General features: G+C 40.1%; 1 protein-coding gene across 1 annotated transcript; it reads left to right on the top strand.

The window, feature by feature from the left end:
• Positions 1-1,490: 1,490 nt before the first annotated feature.
• Positions 1,491-18,203, top strand: slc44a4 (solute carrier family 44 member 4). Its single transcript, XM_067496614.1, has 22 exons — positions 1,491-1,704; positions 7,307-7,355; positions 7,513-7,586; positions 9,036-9,114; positions 9,209-9,308; positions 9,407-9,538; positions 9,699-9,759; positions 10,155-10,275; positions 10,788-10,871; positions 11,156-11,268; positions 11,393-11,515; positions 12,189-12,288; positions 12,451-12,543; positions 12,684-12,786; positions 12,981-13,240; positions 13,904-13,998; positions 14,346-14,449; positions 15,399-15,472; positions 15,634-15,704; positions 16,331-16,425; positions 16,497-16,581; positions 17,560-18,203. Exons 1-22 carry the CDS (start codon positions 1,665-1,667, stop codon positions 17,676-17,678), a joined length of 2,175 nt encoding a protein of 724 aa, XP_067352715.1. The 5' UTR covers positions 1,491-1,664; the 3' UTR covers positions 17,679-18,203.
• The last annotated feature ends 489 nt before the right edge of the window (positions 18,204-18,692 follow it).

Here is an 18,692-nt window from a genome sequence, read left to right as displayed (position 1 = left end):
AGAGGAGAGATAAGGGGTGAAAAGAAGAGGTCTCACTCTGCCACTGAAACCGTAAATCAAATTTCCTTTAAAAATATAAAGGTAATATCTAGCTGTAATTATTATAGTTTTTAATCTCTGATCTGTTTCTTCAAGTAAAAACTTACCAACACATTTCTCGTAACTATATAACACTGTTTTAAATATTTAAAAACAAGCATTTAGTGTAACAGATTATAATTTTGCTTTTTACTGTTGTAGTAAAAGTACAGAATAAGATGCGTAAAGATCCTAAATATTAGATTCAAAATCCAACTTAAGAAAAATTACGTTTAATGGAAGAATTGATGAAACATTCTCATTTTGTACAAATGCCAGTCCGGTATTCACAAATCAATTCAAGTAAAAGTACTTAGGAAGAAAGACCCACTTTTACACTGTTAAGGTTACAATATTGTTACTAATCCATGTCTCCATGTTTATGCTGCTGGTTAATGAAAGTTTTATTGATTTATAATAAATCACGATTTATGGGATTTTTTTTAACCTAACAAACTGTGTTGAAGCTGAACATATCCTAAAATAGAAATAGTCTTAACTATGTAAATTACAAGTCCCTGTAAATTGTAGCCAATTTAAGTAGAGAGTTTGGCTTCTATCCTAATTAATCCTCATCAGGACATGGGAGGGCTGTATTTAACCATAAATTACATAATTAATTCACAATAATTTGGTCAGGAAAATTTCTGTGTTAAAATTTCTATTGTAACATAACATTTCTAATTCATCTCATTTAATTAAAATTCAACGACTGTTTTCTTTCGCCAGCAGCGCAGAACCCCACAGACATGTCTGTGTTTTGTATGAGTGTAGAGGGGATCTTACTGGAATCTGACGCTCCTAAAGCTTCAGCACATATACTTTACTCCGGAGATCGTTGTTCAGTCAAACATTGAACATTTATTGTACTCGCTTCTCAACTTAGCCGATGACAGATCAATTGTACCTGCAACTTTAAGCACAAGTGATCTCACAAGCACGTTCACTAGCAGTTCCATCAAACAAGTCTCAAAGGATGTCTGATCTCACAGAACTCGGCAAGAAACCGTGTGCCTCCACATCTACACACAGAACCCTCCTCCTCTACCCTGGTGCGGTCCACACACAGTCAGTTCCTCTGCTCCAGCTACCGTGTCACGTCTGATCCCCTCAGGAGCTGAGCGGAACTGCATCTCTCTTTAACAAACCCTTAACATTGCATTGTTTCCTTGGCCACTGGTCAACAAACTTCAAAGCCACATGATGTCGCTAATGACATCGTCAGTACACAGACACATCACAAACACACAGTACATAAAACAAATAACTAAACTGTGGACCCTTGGTGACAAATACTTTTTCCACCACTGTTGACATGGTTTGGTTCTTAAGTGGTGTGATGGAGAGAGTCCCCTTTCAAATACACGATCTTTGGCAGAGCGCGCAGGTACGCACCTTTCAGCAGGTGAGCTTGTGTCGTCACTGCCTTAGTTACACCTGCCAGGAAGGAAAAGATTTTCTAACTTGGGTACCGCGCTCGTTCAGGTGCAGCGCAGCACGATTTAAACGCTGTGTTCGTAACGTTTTTAAAAATATTTCAGACAAAGGAGGTCGACTTTTAGAAGTTAAGGAGGCGAAGGCGGAACATGGGTAAAAAACAAGAGACAAACCCGGACTCCGAGTATGGTGAGTGACCATCATCATGTCCAAACCTCAGCGGCGACGTTTGCCAAATGTAACCCTCTAGCTTGGTCATTAAATGGTCGTATTTCCCTAAATACCGGGTTGCAAAAAGAGATTGATATTTCATAAATATATAGGTTTTTTTATTTTACAAAATCATTTTTGTTTGCCACCGTGTCACCAGTTCGGACTTACTGGTCAGCCTGTTTTAGTTAAAGTGGCGGTGTTTGCACCATTTTTCCCCCAGTATATTTTATATAAACAGGTAGCCTTAAATAAAAATAAATCTCAGTAAATGAAATTCAGGCAATTAACATTAACTAAAGTGATTAATCCAACAATGAGGTTTTCCATTGCTTGGCCTGTAAAATGTAAAACATCCCCTACACTGACATTTTAAGACTTTTTTTGTCTGACCAACCATTATTTATATTCCTATATGCACTTTTCCATTGTGGTAGAGCAACAGTATCACGTTATTATTCTGAGTTCTACAAACAAGTGGGACAGAAAGTTTGAATACTTTTTAATGGCCCAATTTACACACTGGGGGGTCGGGGGCCATAACTCTTCTTGGGACCCTGTTGACCCCCACTATACATAGGAGATTGACTACAACAAGCAACAGCTGAAATTATGTTGATTTATCAATAACGTGACAGAAAAATTATGTTGTCAAATGAATTGTCAAAAAGTTGTTGTGTTTTTTTCTTTTTTCTCAAAACATTCCGGGTACCGATTCTCGAAATGTGAATATTTGCTGGTTGTCGGTGACAGGATCTTACTGGGAGTTTGTTTTTAGTTTGTAATTCTTAGAGACTATTGCACAGCAGAAACCCAACGTTCAAACGACCCAGTAATCCACCAACAATGCACTGGTGCACGCATGATGATGCAGCGTCATGCAGGAGGACGTCAGTGCGCTGCAGAAAAAGCTGAACCTGCGCCTGTATAAATGTTTTAGAGAAGGAAGTCAACTGACTGACCAATTTTTCAACCTTCTCAGTTGAAATGTAGCACAGCTTGGGAGGGGTATTGTGTGGGATGCAGCTGCTCCATCAAAAAGAAAACTTGTGTACAGTCAAGGCAGAGTTATTGCAACTTTCCTCTTTTTAGTCAATAGGGAACATGCGACTGATATTGGGTCTCTCACAACTGACAATTGCAGCCACATAGACCCCACTTCGATCAGGACTACCTGGTTCCAGACAGAGCAGTGGCCTCGACAAGAAGTAGTAGTCTATACATATTAGCCGGATGTTGTTAATGTTGGCAGAGGAAGATGCTTAGGCTGTAGGGTTGAGGGTTGATAAACCCCTGAATGTGTTCAAAAAGTCTAACTTCTGGAGAAAGTTGACTAGTTTGGGCAGAGGTTAAAAGTCGAGCACCTTCCCTCTACTCTCCAGGTGCCTTAGTTTAAAGACAGATTACTTTCGCCTCCACTGTAATAAATCAAACAAAAAAGGTCTAACTAGTTGCATTGGAGGCGTCATCAATGGCACACACACTCTAAAATAATCAACCAGGGCATCGATGACATAATGTGAATCACACTTCATTATCACAGCATTAACACTCAGGTGTGGTTGTGAACTACTTGATGCTTTTGTTAGACAAATGTCTTGGATCCGCACACATCTCCGGGCTTGTAGTGGACTAATACTTTAAATCTTTACCCATGTGACCCATTGTTTGTTTTGTGTTGTTTGTCACAGACTGTATCTGAACGTGGCCTCTTAGGACCCTCTCACAGTCTTCATTTCTCATGGCAATTTGTTAAAAGACAACTTTAACGCAAAAGCACTCAACGACCTAAAACACCGTAGGTCTTGAAACAAGAATTTGATGGCCAACTCGAGTTCATCACAGATCACCAACTTTCCTGTGTCAGTTTTTGGACTATGTGTTGTTGGAAGGAGTCGCAAGTGTGTTGACAGTCTGGGAGTTTGTGGTTGTTTTTTTTTTTTTTTAAGCTTCAGTCAATAAACCCTCCCAGCAGGTAATGGTCTAATTTGGTTTTCGTGTCTTTTCAGAGTAATTTTGTTGACACTCGAGCACAGGGTGACGGGTTCACGGGGACTCTTCTCAAAAAGCTCTTGTTTGTAAATGAATGTTCTCCTTAAATGCAAAACTGTGTTTTCTTACTGGAAATAGAGCTGTTGTCCGTTTTAGCAGCCGTTTAGAGGAAGTAGAAATGTTGGCAGGACTTCCTGATTCATTACCACAGTCAGAGGGTTCAAACTGCTTCTTGTTGCCCAGTAATATTGTTGTGTTTTGTTTTACCAGGTTTCTGAATGTGTAGACGGTCAGTGTGGAGACATAAGCAAATCATTGACACAAACATGTTTTAACTCTGTCCGAGTCAGACTTTGGTCTGATTCTTAAGCCCAAGCTAGTTAATAAAGCTAAAGTTTAAACCCCAAATTATCACTGATGTGTTGAATTTAAAAAATCTGTGTCTTCTGAGTGTGTAAAAGATTGTCACACAGAAACACAAATATTAAATCTATAAAATACTTGAGATTGAATTAGTCATAATTAAATGTCTGGTTTTTTTTTATGTGAAATGTGGGATTTCGTGTTTTTAAACCGGATTTTATTTTTTTATTTTTATTTTTTTGGAACAAAGTGCAAGAAATGAACAGATCTCTCCCACTAGTGAAACTTTAACCATTAGTTAATGAATGCAATCGGTATTTGTTAAATGGTTAAATGTAAAAAATGTTTTTCCTTCCGGCTTATCCCGTGAGTTCAGGGTCGCCACAGCAGATCATTGTCCACATGTTGATTTGGCACAGTTTTTAACGCCGGATGCCCTTCCAGACGCAACGCTCCCCAATTTCCACCGGGCACAGTTGGGGATGGGACTGGGCTGTTGGGGGTTCAGTGTCTTGCCCAGAGACACTTCGACAGATAGTTTCTCATTATTTGCTGCTTTCAGCTGCTCCAAGGATTTGATGATTTTTCTTTAGTAAACTAAAGGTTTAGTTAAAAAAATAAAAAATAATTCTAAGGAACAATTGTTACTATTTTCTGATATTTTATCGGCTTAATAATTGATATAAACAATTTTTTCTTTTTTTTTTGTGAGTGAAAGAAAAAGCCCCATCGCCTCCGTGTGCTCTGCTTTTTCAACATGACTTTACTCTCCATTGTTTCCTTCTGGTATATTCCACCTCTGTGGTGGTTACCAACAACACAGTCATCATGTCTCCTACAGACGTGTACAGAAGGGTGAGGTCTGTACCATAAAGTCATTCAGGTTACTTGACCCTTAAGTGAGCCGCTGCTGTGAAAGTCGTCACTAGTCACACATGTGAAATCCTTGTTTCAACTAATAACGAAACTAAAACTGGGCCATAAAAGCTTCAAATAGGAGCCTCTTATTTTGGTGTCACACTTGAGTCAAAGACAACTTTTGACTGTGACACTTCACATTGTGTAGATTTTGGAAATTAAACTCTTAACACTGCCCTGCCCTTTTTTCTGTTTGCAGGGTTTAAAGGTCGAAGGTTTTTTTTTACGAGGGCATAAAGACAGAACCATCCTGTCATGTGTGTCACAGAGGCACCAAGAGCCACGTTCCATAGTATTTATTCCAAACACACAGAGCTGAAATCTGACACTGACTCCCTAAGAGGACGCAGAGAAACAGGTTTCTTTGTTGGGAATATTTTTTTTAGAGCTGCCCAAGTCGTTTCCTGATATGTGGCCTGTTTGATTCCCACATGACCCATATGCGATATCTCTGTATCAGAGAAGTTTGTTGAAGGACGAGCCACATATGTCTTTTTATTCGCATGTGTGTATTGCTTTTGAAGAACCTTGCTTGAAAGCTTTTACTGCACCAGTAGAGGAAGTTTTAAATATTTACCAAAAGAAAACACGTGTGTTTTTTGTTTTTTTTTCCCCCCACATTATCATATTTTTTACCAGACTGAAACTGGTGCTGTGCCAGTAGCTACCACCTTTCTGCATCCTGTTTGAACCTTTTGCATCCTCCTATAAGCTGCTGACGGGAGTCGGCTCAGTGTTGGCACAGTCTAAACAAATGACAACAGTGATAATTTAACTCTAGCTGCTGTGGGAAATGATAGCCGTTGGTGAGTTGCCTGGGTTGACATCCATCCCAGCGACGATAGAAATCAGCACAGCGTGTTGCAATTAATTTGACAACACGTATTTGCATGCACAGCACCAAGTGGGAAGGAGAACACCTGCAAACTGTGCATCATGTTGCACTGTCAACCCACTGAGCTGCACCTTCCCAACTTTTACCACTGTTTTTTTTTTCTGTAAATACAGAGAGGGTTAGAGCACAAACTCCTTTATTTCCATCCGGATCACCTCATGTATGCGTGTTTTCACTGGAGCCGTTTAAAAGCATCGGTTGGTTGGGGCGGATGATGAGTGGCTAAACTGGAAAAAAAAAAAAATCATTGGGTAGTAGCTTTATTAGCAATTACCAAACTATTGTGCTGCTAAATATTTAGGAGAAACAGTGGTGGTGTGTGTGTGTGTGTTTGTGTGTGTGTGTGTGTCAACCAATACCAATAAACTCTAAGTTTGAGTCATACAGCGCGGCACATCTTTTATTGTTCTATTGCATTACACTAAATAGTTTTTCTGTTTGATTAGATGTTCTATGAGGGTTACACGGTTAGCAGCCTGTGGTTTTTCCTGCCTGACAGGATAAGTTGGAGTGATGTGATTCTTATATCAGGAATGTTTGTAGTTGGGATCAACGTAAGCACTTAGTTTTTCCATCGCGATGGCTGACTGTCAGTGGCTCTCCTTCCTCTGAGACACATCCTTTCACATCCAAATTTCATTCAAATGAGGCTGTGCTGCTCCTCAACTCAGATCATTTCCTCTTTGTTCCCTTCACAGTGATTAAGTATAACGTGACTCAAATGAACAAACTGCTGTTTAGTTGGTTTGGAAAGGAGCTTGTTTGAGTTCTTTTGTTCTTTCTGGACGAATGAGACATGTTTTTTCCTGTAACTTAATGACCTGTTAAGAGTGATAGTGTTCTAAAGCACCTTTTAGCGACTCAACCAAAAAAATGAAATATTTTATAATACGTTTTCCTCATTCCACTGTAATTCATTTACTCAAAGAGGAGCATGCAGCACACACCTTATTGCTTGGAAACAGTAACACCAATTGTTTATGGGGGCAAATAAAGTGACTTATTATTTCCATTTAAAGCCCCTTAACACATAATTCAAGAACTAACAAAATGAAACACTGTAGACTGTAAATCATCCGCACGTAAAAGGCGCATCGATCTGATTTTGTCGTGTTTAGCACAAGCAACACGGCCCCAATGTTTTTGCATGTACACAAACACAGAATTCATTAGGAATTTATCAGGAAGACATTTCCTCATGATCCAATTGCAGTCTCCGTGCAATAGTCGTAAAACTGTTGTGTCCTTGAAATCCTTCCCGAAAGCACAAACCAGGAAGTTGCAGATTAATGTTTCATGGCACACCTCTGCTAAGTAAAGGTCACTGTATGTTTGGTGTTATCTCACTTTGCATAAAAATCCTTTTGTGAGATTGAAGAAGCTAATTTGACTGTGTTACTGTGTTTTTTCCAGGAGAGCCTGCGCAGTTTGACCCCACCTTCAAAGGACCCATCAAGAAGAGGTGAATGCATCTGGGCTGGGCTGGGCTGGGGTGCGGTCGAGCCCACCAACCAGTCTCCTTAAATATACACATTCTCAGTGTAGCTGCAGGACTCCTGAAGTACTTTGTGCTTGCTGGGTTTCTGTTGACTGAATCGTATTCTCTCTATCCTCCGCAGGGGGTGCACCGATATAATCTGCTGTATTTTGTTTATAGCCGTCATCCTCGGCTACATCGTAGTCGGGATTTTGGGTGAGAATAACCCGACTGCATCTGCACAGGCCTTTGAATCCACCTCATGCATCATTGTTTCCCTGCTTAAATGCTTAGGCCAAGATCAGTTCAAGCTTCATTTTTGAAACACACATTTGAGAGAGGCATTAATTATCAAAGTGTGTGAGTAATTCTTGCCGGACCTTTGCACACTTTTGCTGCTGCTGTAACATGGAAAATCCCCCGCTGGTTTTCTGTCAATCAACAGCAAAGTCAGTCCAAAGTGAAAATCAGTGATGGTTCAATGATAAACTGAAAATAATCATAATGATTTCTTCTACAATCCTTTTAAACACATTCGCTGCACTCAGGTGATCCCCTTTTAACTAGTTGTGGGACTTGGTTGATTGGCTCATTTGGGTAACTTTAAAAAGGGGTGACTATCACCTAAAATATATATTTTTTCTTATATTTGTAATAATTTAGATTACACTGTAGAGATCAAACCCACCATGTCTGCACTGACATCAGTGCCAATTTATTTTACTATTTTTATAGTAGTTGTTACCTCCGGGTTTGAAAACCTATTGTAAATTTCATTTCGTATACTCTGATTTATCATCATCGTAAAAAAGGAGCTACCTACTTCTTGACTCAGCATCTGTTGTTTTGGTAAAGTACTAATAGCTGATTGGCATCCAGTCAGCAGTTCTCAAATTCCCCATCATCAAACTCATTCCAACGCTCAGGGCTCTGCTGTTATCTAGAGTCAACAGTGAGGCCTGATAAGCACTGAAGTCACCTCCTGTCTGACCCGAATAGCTGGTTATTTCCGTCATTGGAGCTTGTTGAGAAGCACTGGTTGGCTGAAAAGGGTTTGACCCCTTTTGATACTTTATGGTTTTATTGCCAGTTAAGAAAAGGCTAATGGCTAATAGAGCGAAACGATTACATAAGGTAATAGTCGCAGCTTGTGTTGGCCTGCAGTTGCTAAGATTAAGAAACAGACCTTTTGATTTTACAATGTAAGACGTCCTGCATTACATTCAGTCATTCGCTTGACAGAAGCTTTTGTTCACAGTGATGTGCAATAAGTCCATTCACACCAAACCCCCTAGAAACAAGAGCAATGTCTTCTAACTCAAAGGAGACTCCTGTCGCGCTGTTGTGCCCTCTTGGGTTTGCATTCACGTTATTTGCTGCTGTTACACAATGTCAAAATACAGAATATATGTGACTGTAGCTATAGTTTGCAATCACATTACAGAATTTGATGGAACAATATACAGTAGACGGCTTGTTTACTGCATTAAGAGCTGTTTCACTTTCTTTACAAACAAACTAGCAAATACAATAATACAGTAATCTGTAATAATGTGGAGTGTGGCTAACTTATCTTTATGTCGTCATTAAATTCATGCAGTCTTATCTTTTATTCTGCTCTTCTTATCGCTGTTTTAATGGGACTTTCTTTGTTTCCCCTATCAGCTTGGGTCTATGGAGACCCTAGGCATGTTCTTTATCCAAGAAACTCAACTGGCTGGTTCTGCGGCATTGGACCCAACAAGTAATTTATTCCCTTGTTCTCCTGCCTTTTTCGTGCACTTCTACATATTTGGCAGAATCAGATTAACTCCTTGTGTCTGCTTTCTCCCTGTCAGAGACCGACCCAATTTGTTCTACTTCAACATCCTCAGTTGTGCCACATCTGTTAATATTATGGCATCTTCTCTCAATGGCTTTCAGTGTCCAACAACTCAGGTGGACAAGGCTGCTTTATTTTATAGGGTCTAATGATGGTCGTACCGTGCTCTCCCAGGGTGCTAGAAACTAATGGGATTGATTTCGCTTCCCCGTAGGTGTGTGTGGCAAACTGTCCTTCTACGTTCTGGGCTGTGGGTGTGCCGCAGTATTTTCCAAATGTAAAACCAGCAGATGTGTTCAATCAAAGCTACTGCGTGCCGTCCATCAACCTGGCCAATACGTCGTTGGTGAGTCCCATTTTGTTGATGTGTAGACTCTGTATGAATTGACGTTATGACCTATGGCGTTCATATTCATATTGGCAGCAGTTGGTTTGCATGTTCTGCTCCAAACTTATCCAAAATGTTTTCGTTCCATTTATTCACTGGTCATATCTCCTTATTTTAGAGTGTGAAACAAATAGTTGACAAGGAGCTGTGTCCTTACTTCTACATGCCTACGATCTCTGGTGAGTGACACTGCTCATACACAGTAAACTGTATAAATGTTTATTTCACACATTAATACCACAGTAAAAGCTACTTTACTCCCTTGCAGCCGACACATATTTTGATAATATAATAATACTAGGACAACACTTACATTTGCTAGTATGTGAACATGTAAGAATATGGTTTAAAAGTCATGTTTGCGAACAGAATTCACTATGTTGTGGATGTTGTTAAGGTTTTAACACCTTTAACATCACCTGTAATAATAAAAATCATAAAAAGCTGATGAATGACAATACATTCATTGCAATCGTGTAGAATTATCGTTAGATCCTCAAAATGGCCTAGTATGTATTTTATTTTTATTTTTTTAGCAACACTGATTCGGTTTGATTGCTTTCTCTGCTTTTAGTGCTGGGGAGATGTTTGCCTGATGTCTCATCACTGGGGAACATCCCGTCATCGTTCTCCAATGTTCCAGGTTTACCCTCCTCAGTCAACGACACAGCCGGAATCATCAGGAATGGCACTGGGTAGTTATGTGTTGTTGTTGTTGTTGTTGTTGTTGCTACATGCACATAAATCACGGAAGAACACGCTTACTAACCCTATTTGTTTGTTCCTTCTCATTACCAGCGCAAGGTTGGTGGCTTTGTGAGTTTTTGTGTTGGCCTGTAGTCTCGCAGCTGATTGTTGTCACTCTTGTTGCTGTGTGTAGCTCAGGGACTTGGGACTCCACGTTTCTTACCGGCTGCAAAAGCACTCGCTGTCTTTCTCTGCGCTCAGCGCTTCGGTTTGCGTTTCCCTTTTGAAGCATGCGTTTGTTTATGTGTCCAACACATGTAGTGGAGAGGAGATTATGGAAAGGAAAAAAATCCAAAATGTGTATTGTGGCCGGTTCCAAAGTGGCCTGTGTGTGTGTGTGTGTGTGTGTGTGTGTGTGTGTGTGTGGTCGTTGCCCCTGTGTTTCCTTCCTTCGTGTGTGTGTGTGTGTTTAACCTGACCTCGTGCTTCACAGCCTCTGCTTGCTTCTGTTTCTCATTAGAGACATTGTGAATGGCTTCAATGCCAGAGAGATTGGCGTCCGCATCTTTGAGGATTTTGCGTCGTCATGGCCCTGGATCCTCCTGTGAGTTGACTTGCAGCATAACGCCACACACTGCCAACTACTGGCAAACACACGGATTAAAATTACCCATTGAAATAAGAATTCCACCGCCTGTAATTCTGTGATTTCGTTGGTTCCTGTTGCATTTCACTTTGTAGTATAAACTCTTGGTCACATGAAATATACATGAAATACAGTAATAGCTATTTTATATTTGTTATCATTATGAAAAGATTTATGCTTGGTCCTGATTTTTATGTTTAATCCATTTCTTCTCACTCTCTTATATTTTCCTCCCCTCTCAGTGGTCTGCTTATAGCTATGGTGGTCAGTTTGCTGTTCCTGTTGCTGCTGAGATTCACTGCCCCGGTGATGGTGTGGGTGCTCATCATAGGAGTCCTTGCCGCTGGGGCATACGGTAAACTCTCAACTGGCGTAGTTTTTTAAAGGAAAACGGGGTGTGACACCTTCAAACAAAGAATTCTGCACCACGAAAGACTAGTATAAAGTCTTTGGGTAATTGTTTTTGCTCTCCATTGCAGGGATATGGCACTGCTACTGGGAGTATGCAAACTACAAGAATGCCTCTGCTACCATCACTAATGTTGGGTTCACTACCAACTTCCAGGTTTACCTGCAGGTCCAAGAGACCTGGCTGGCCTTCTGTGAGTCTGAACGCTGGGCAGTTTTAGTAACAGATGGATGGTCGGATGGTTTATAAGCATTTTTGAAGGAGCAGTTGTTCAATTAAAAAAAAGTCTTATTAGCTAGACACAAAATTTAGTACAATAATGAAGATATAAGATAAATAAAAATAAAATGTTAATAATATCTAATACTGATAATCATAACTATCCATATCTAAAAATAACTGCAATTGAGCCTTTATTGGCCTATAAATGTTTACGACCCCACTTCATTAGTGACATTGTTAAATGCGGCTCTGATAACCGATGACCCAAATGTCAGGCTGGAAACATCATCAAATTTCTGGAGGTGTTCACACTGAAACTTTTTCGTTCACATTTTAAAATTATTTTCCTATATAACTATAAGCTTTACAAAGGGAAGCCTTATAACAGTCATTGGTGCTTAGGTTAGTGTGTGTTTGCACAGTTTCACATGGGTAGCAAATCCAAATGTTCACTGTTTCAGATGTGTTTGTAAATGGCATCTTAACTGTGGAACAGTTGGACACGATGTTGCAGTTGCACTCAAAAAGAGATTTTATATCACAGTTGTCACAGAATAGTGCACTTGTGTTTTATGTGGTAAGGGGGGGGCTAGTATACTGTGTGAGAGCCCCTCCTCACACCTTTCTCATTCTTCTCTCCTCAGTGATAATCATATCTGTGGTGGAGGCGATCCTTCTCCTGACCATCCTCTTCCTGCGGACCAGAATCCTCATCGCCATCGCCCTCATCCAGGAGTCCAGCAAGTAAATGACTCAAAATAAAAGCAGTGTTTCCAAGATTTCTATATGTGACGACTCCAATGCTAAGCTATCCCTGCTGAATTTCTTTTTTTTTTTTTAATTAAGAAAATTAGTTGCTGTTTGATTGTGAAGATGTCATATGATGTGTATGTTCACATTTCCCAGGGCAATCGGTCACATGATGTCCACCCTGGTCTACCCTCTGGTCACCTTTGTTCTCATCTTGGTGTGTGTTGCTTACTGGGGCGCCACCGCCTTGTATCCTTTACTCGGCGTATGATCTGTGTATCTGCAGGCTGTTAATAACACAATGTACTTTGCACTGTATCAGTGGCTACAAAATATGCTTCCAACCACTTGTGCAGTCCAGAGTATTTTTCTCAATCGACTGTGTGCAGATATTTGGCCACGTCGGGAAGCCCCATCTACAGAGTTGTGGCTCTCAACGCATCTCAGAGCAACTGTGGAAGTATCAATGGCACCATAAACTGTGACCCTCAGGTGAGTGGTGAGCTTGAGACTGTGACCTGCAGTAAAACCTCAGTTTCATTAGCTGAAGGAACCAGCTCTCAACACCTATAACCTAGCAATATTTAGATATATCCATAAGCTAAGTGTGACTGTTTATGATGATATTACACTCTTCACATACCCCTCACTATCTAACTCTCTCCATTTTTTCTCCTTCCTTCAAGAACTTCACGGCGGCCGATTACCCGTACTGCCCCTCAGCCAGCTGCATCTTTATCAAATACAACAACGAGGGTCTCTTCCAGAGGAATCTCTTTAACCTGCAGATCTACAACGTAGTGGCTTTTCTCTGGTGTGTCAACTTTGTCATCGCCCTGGGACACTGCACGCTCGCAGGGGCCTTTGCCTCCTACTACTGGGCCTTCACCAAACCAGATGATATCCCCATGTTCCCCGTGTGCGGCGGCTTTATGCGCGCAATCAGGTAGATGAACGAGCTCTCCGTCCACTGTCAGATTCGCCTAATCGGGAGAACTGTATGTTTAAGAGAAGGTTAAAACGCAAAATGAAACAGGTTTGATCATTTGTGTTAGTTTAGTTTCTTCTGTTTAACCTGATGAGACCTGAAAAACACAGTAGCATCAACAGTGTTGAACTGTAGTTACAAGACAATAAAACGGAGTGAACGCGTGGTCCACCATCAAAAAGCACCAACAGGATTTCTAAAGACTCACAAGTAGAGCAGCTGTTGAAGTGTTTTCAACCGCTGAAGTCTACTGAATAAATGCTTCTGACACCCAACATCATTTGGTTGTGTTACAACCTGGAGCCATTTAAATGCTTTATCTAACATCACAGGATGTTGCCAGCAGAAGGTCGCTCTCTTCTCTCTGCGCATGAAATGTCTACACAACATTACAGAGCGTCGAACGACACACGCCGAAGCTGCCACGGTCTTTTACTGGACACAATAAATTTCAATAGATTCAAACGTTGAGAGCTCACGAATTCACTTGCGACTGTTGTGAGATTTCCAACACTTTTTTTAATTCTGTAAAATTGGTGGGATTTCATAAGAAATGTGTTACTCATTAAAGGCTAAAGTAACTTGAATAACCAGTGAAAGATTGTAATTTCTCCATGTCAGATACCACGTGGGCTCCCTGGCATTTGGCGCTTTGATCCTGACCCTGGTGCAGATAGCGAGGATGATCCTTGAATACATTGATCACAAAACACGAGGTAAAGCTGGAGCACTGCATTTTACTGTCTAACATTAAGGATACTGTGCATTTTCATTTGTTTACTTGTGCTAAAGAGTAAGCAGGATGTCTATTTTGGTTGTCTCTGGATCTGGTCCAACTTATTCCACGCATCCTTTTTTTCTAAATGTCTCCTATAACACAGTTATTTATAACACAGCCTTTTTTTTTTTTTTTTCGCCCTCATTTTTGCACACGTTACCTGCAGTTTTTTTTTTGCAATATGTGGATTAATAAAGATGTGCAGGTTTAAATGAGCCGGTTTTGGAAGTCAAATGGTGTCAAACGCCAAGAAATTGATTTCTGTTTTGGCTTCTTGTTTTTCAGCGGCACAGAATCCCATTGCACGTTTCATATTTTGCTGCATGAAGTGCTGCTTGTGGTGCCTGGAGAAGTTCATCAAGTTCCTCAACAGGAACGCGTACATCATGGTGAGCGGTTTCAGTGTCTATGCAACATATCGACATACAAAAAGTCTAATTTTGTCTAATTGCTGTAGCAACACCGGTCCGAAATTTCCAAAGCACAATTACAAAGCACTAAGTTTGACTTTTCTTTTCATTTAAAGTCACACAGTAGTTACTCAGTTCATCTTTATTCAATTAGAACGCGTCACTGAACTCGAGATCTCTTTTGAGATCTGCAACAAAAAACATTCATTCTCATTCTAGTTGTAAGGGGACATAGCACTGGAAACTAGTTATGGAGAAACCAAAGCTTTTCGAAGCACAAAATGTGTTGAAAATGGTTCAGTGTTTTGAAGCATTTGACAATTGTGACATCTGCTGGCAAATCTGTGGTGTTACATGTGAAATAAAGGATAAAGCACGTTGCCAGAACACCAGACGTTTTAATGATGCCATTGTTATTTTGTCTTTATTATTAAAAGTAAAATGAGACCACCTTTGAAAAGTCTGCAGCTCTGAATGAGGACTAGATCATCTTTCTGAGAAGCTTCATTCGAGGGATCACATGATCTTTCACGCGGTTTAAGCAACATACTTTGACCTTAAAAAGCTCAATTCGGGTTCAAGTGGTTTACTTAGAGTGTAGCATCACTACCAGAAACCAATCCCTCCTGTGATGTGGTGTAATGGTTATGAGCTCTGAACTCTGAACTCTGTGAACACTATCGATGATACGGACGGTAAAGTCTCGGATGAAGACTTGGATATTCTGATGTCCTCTAGATGCCTGTGATGACCCTTTAGCTTTTACAACTAAAACGTAACACAGAGTTATAGTACAACACATGATTTTTTTCCACCACTACCAATGTGGACCTCAATCTTTTATAATAACCCTTACAACATAATGATTTATTTGTGTCATTCAGACTATTACGTTTCCCTAAAACCAGATTTTCTTTTTCTTTGACAGATTGCTGTTTATGGGAAAAACTTCTGTGTCTCAGCCAAAAATGCTTTCATGCTGCTTATGAGAAACATAATAAGGTTTGTGCCGTAGTTTTATTTGCCACGTTACAGGACGTTTTCAACACTGCCAGGCTGCCTGTTGCATGTGTACCCGACTTGTCCATAATGTCAACACATATTTCTGTTTGAGATGAATAGAGTTGTGTTTATCCGACCTGAACTGTTTGTCCTCTTCTCAGGGTCGTGGTGCTAGATAAAGTGACGGACGTGCTGTTGTTTTTTGGGAAGCTCCTGGTGGTCGGAGGAGTGGGTAAGGAGCAGTGCATTGGGAAAGTACAGTGTCTAAATGTGTTCATAGGCTGGTTCCTGTCTGCCTGCTGTTGTGGGGCTGAGCAGGTTGTGTACAGTAGCTTTACGGGGCGTTTGTGGTGTAATTACTGTAGCCAGTACTTGGTCTCTCTATATTCTTTCTACATTCTCTCAGATGTGAAACTTTTCATTCCCAAATCATTATGTGTTGGTATAAATGTTTTGTATCTTTGAAAATGAAACGGTTCCACGTTTAAATTAAGGAATTTGAAAGAAAATGTGCAATGTCTGTGTTTTCCAAGTTGTTTTTAGCCAACGCAGAGCCAACAATTGAGCTGATTAAATGAATTGATTACTGTATCCACTAATTCCCCGTGTTTGAAATGTTTCGGGCACAGAAGTGATAACGCTGATAGGAAAACATATTTTAAAAAAATATAATAGAAAAAGAGAAAAGTATCTATGAAGATGCTTTAAATTTGTACTGTCACAAATGGGGAAATTCAGATTTTTATTTTTTTTTTTACCCTGCTCGAATTTATTATTGACACCACAGTAAAAGTCCAGTAAGTCCAGTACATTGACTCATCAGATACAAAAGGAAACACTGAACTCTGGTTTCTCCAGGTGTATTGTCCTTCTTCTTCTTCTCTGGACGGATACAGCTACCAGGCAACGTCTTCCGCTCTGAAACCCTCAACTATTACTGGATGCCAATTATTGTAAGTAAATGGTCCGTTCTTTGCTTTTGATCTATTGGACTTTGTTTTAACCTGGTTCTGTTTTCTTTCAGACGGTGGTGTTTGGTAGCTACCTCATCGCTCATGGATTCTTCAGTGTGTACAACATGTGTGTTGATACCCTCTTCCTATGCTTCTGTGAGTAGCCGTTTACAGTTCATTAATTGTGTATAGAAGCATGAACAAATACATCTTGAGGGGCTGAATTTGCACAAAAACGCAGACAAGGATGCAGCTCGGTTAAAACGCAGCCCTGGAAAAATCTACCAAAAGTAGGGCAACGCGAATGCCGGTGTAGGTACCAGGGGTCACATGCTTTCGACGTTTCCGAGGCTTGGAGGGCAGTAGCTTATTAACTTAGCATTTTTTATTTAATTTTTTTAAACAACTAGTGGCACCAACCAACAAAAAGAGTAAAACATGCTCATGTATAATGTTTAAAGAGTATGTATACAATTCAATTCAAGTTTTATTTATATAGCGCCAAGTCATCTCAAGGCACGTTATAGAATAAAGTCAAGTCTATAAAGATGTATAGAGAGAAACCAACAATTGCTCCTGGAGCGAGATGTAAGCAACAGTGGAGAGGAGAAACTCCCTTTAATCGTAGAAACCTCCAGCAGAACCGGGCTCAGGGTGGGCGGCCATCTGCCTTGACCGGTTGGGGTGAGTGGAAAGTGAAGAGAGAAGGGAAAAGAGCAACAACCAAACATCGGGCAGGTTGGTAGGACCAGTAGCTATACACTGCAGTGGGGGCAGAGCGAGGGGGACAGAGAAGGACAAAGACAACTACGGGAGAAAACACACAGAGTTAATGTCATATAGTGGTGACAAGTGTGGGGTGAGAGGAGAGAGGGACAAGAGGAGGAGAGGAGCTCGTTTGGGTCGATTCGGCATGAGTTTTTAGACCGGATGCCCTTCCTGCCGCAACCCTCATAGTTTATCCGGGCTCGGGAGCGGCACCAAGGTGGCTGGGCGGGGCCACACCTGGTGGGGTGGGATTCCAACACACGGCCTTCTGCATCCCAACCCAATGCACCACAACTAAAAACCTAATTGAACAATACTACAATAGACACAGTGCTTTTCATCACTTTCACTCTCTCGTTTCTACAGTGGAGGACTTGGAGCGAAATGACGGGTCGGTGGAGAAACCGTACTTCATGTCCAAAAACCTCATGAAGATCCTGAACAAATCCAACAAGACACAGAAAAAGGGCAAAGGGAAGGACTGAACAGCTCAACATAATAAGGACGTCTTGATTTGTAATTTTTAACATCATTTTGCAAATATGTTTACCCAAACTGATTTGCTGATTTTGCACAAATTATTTTTTTTATTATGTGTGCATGAAGTACGTAGTGTAAATGAGTCTACAAAATGAAAAACTGTAGTGATAATATATTGACCTTACATATATCATATTTTAAACAATAGATGAATGTGTCTATACAGCTGGTGTTCAACAGGAATATTTCTGCAGCCAACATTTTAGTGATTTTTAATGCATCACATCAACCCAGTTAAACGGCTTTAAATGCCAGAGATTTTGGTCTTTTTATATTTACTGAAAATCTTGTATTGACGTCTCCTAAGATGGATGGAACAAAAACTATTTTGCAACAACAATTGCAAAATGTTCTTAAATATCCTATATTTTTAGATATTATTTATATAAAAAAACGTTGTTAAATGCAAATGTTATGACCACAATGTTACTGATTGTATAAATGAGATAATAAAATTGTAAATATAACTATGTATGACTCAGCATGTCCATTTCTCTTCATTTCTTTTTGGGTTTCTCCTCCCTTGTAATGCTTCTTGCAGATAAACTATTTTTATTAAATAGATCATTTACTAATCTTTGCACTGCACATGTGAGCTGAAGATATTTTGTACATATTCTATTTACTGTCAAATTCTGCAGGGACAACAATTTAACAAACTGTTCTGGCTGGTTAATGAGAATTGTGAGTATAGAAGTTGTCACACAAACGTGTTTATTTAAATTTCTGAAATTCTGTGAGCTCTCCCTGCTATATACTCCATTTCTCTGCAGAAGCTTGCATTATATAATGTGATTATTTTGCAGAAGCTACTGTTGCTTTACTACGTTACAAGGGAATCGGTTTTAAAACTTGTAAACTTTCAGCTCACTAATCTTCACTCCTGCAAATCAGAGGCAAATATTGTAATTGAACATTAAATACTTTGGACATTTTGATAGATTATATTTTGTACATAT

Source organism: Channa argus, chromosome 1 (genome assembly GCF_033026475.1).
Source record: "Channa argus isolate prfri chromosome 1, Channa argus male v1.0, whole genome shotgun sequence".
In the NCBI taxonomy this organism is placed as follows: domain Eukaryota; kingdom Metazoa; phylum Chordata; class Actinopteri; order Anabantiformes; family Channidae; genus Channa; species Channa argus.
This window is presented reverse-complemented; position numbering and strand designations above follow the sequence as displayed.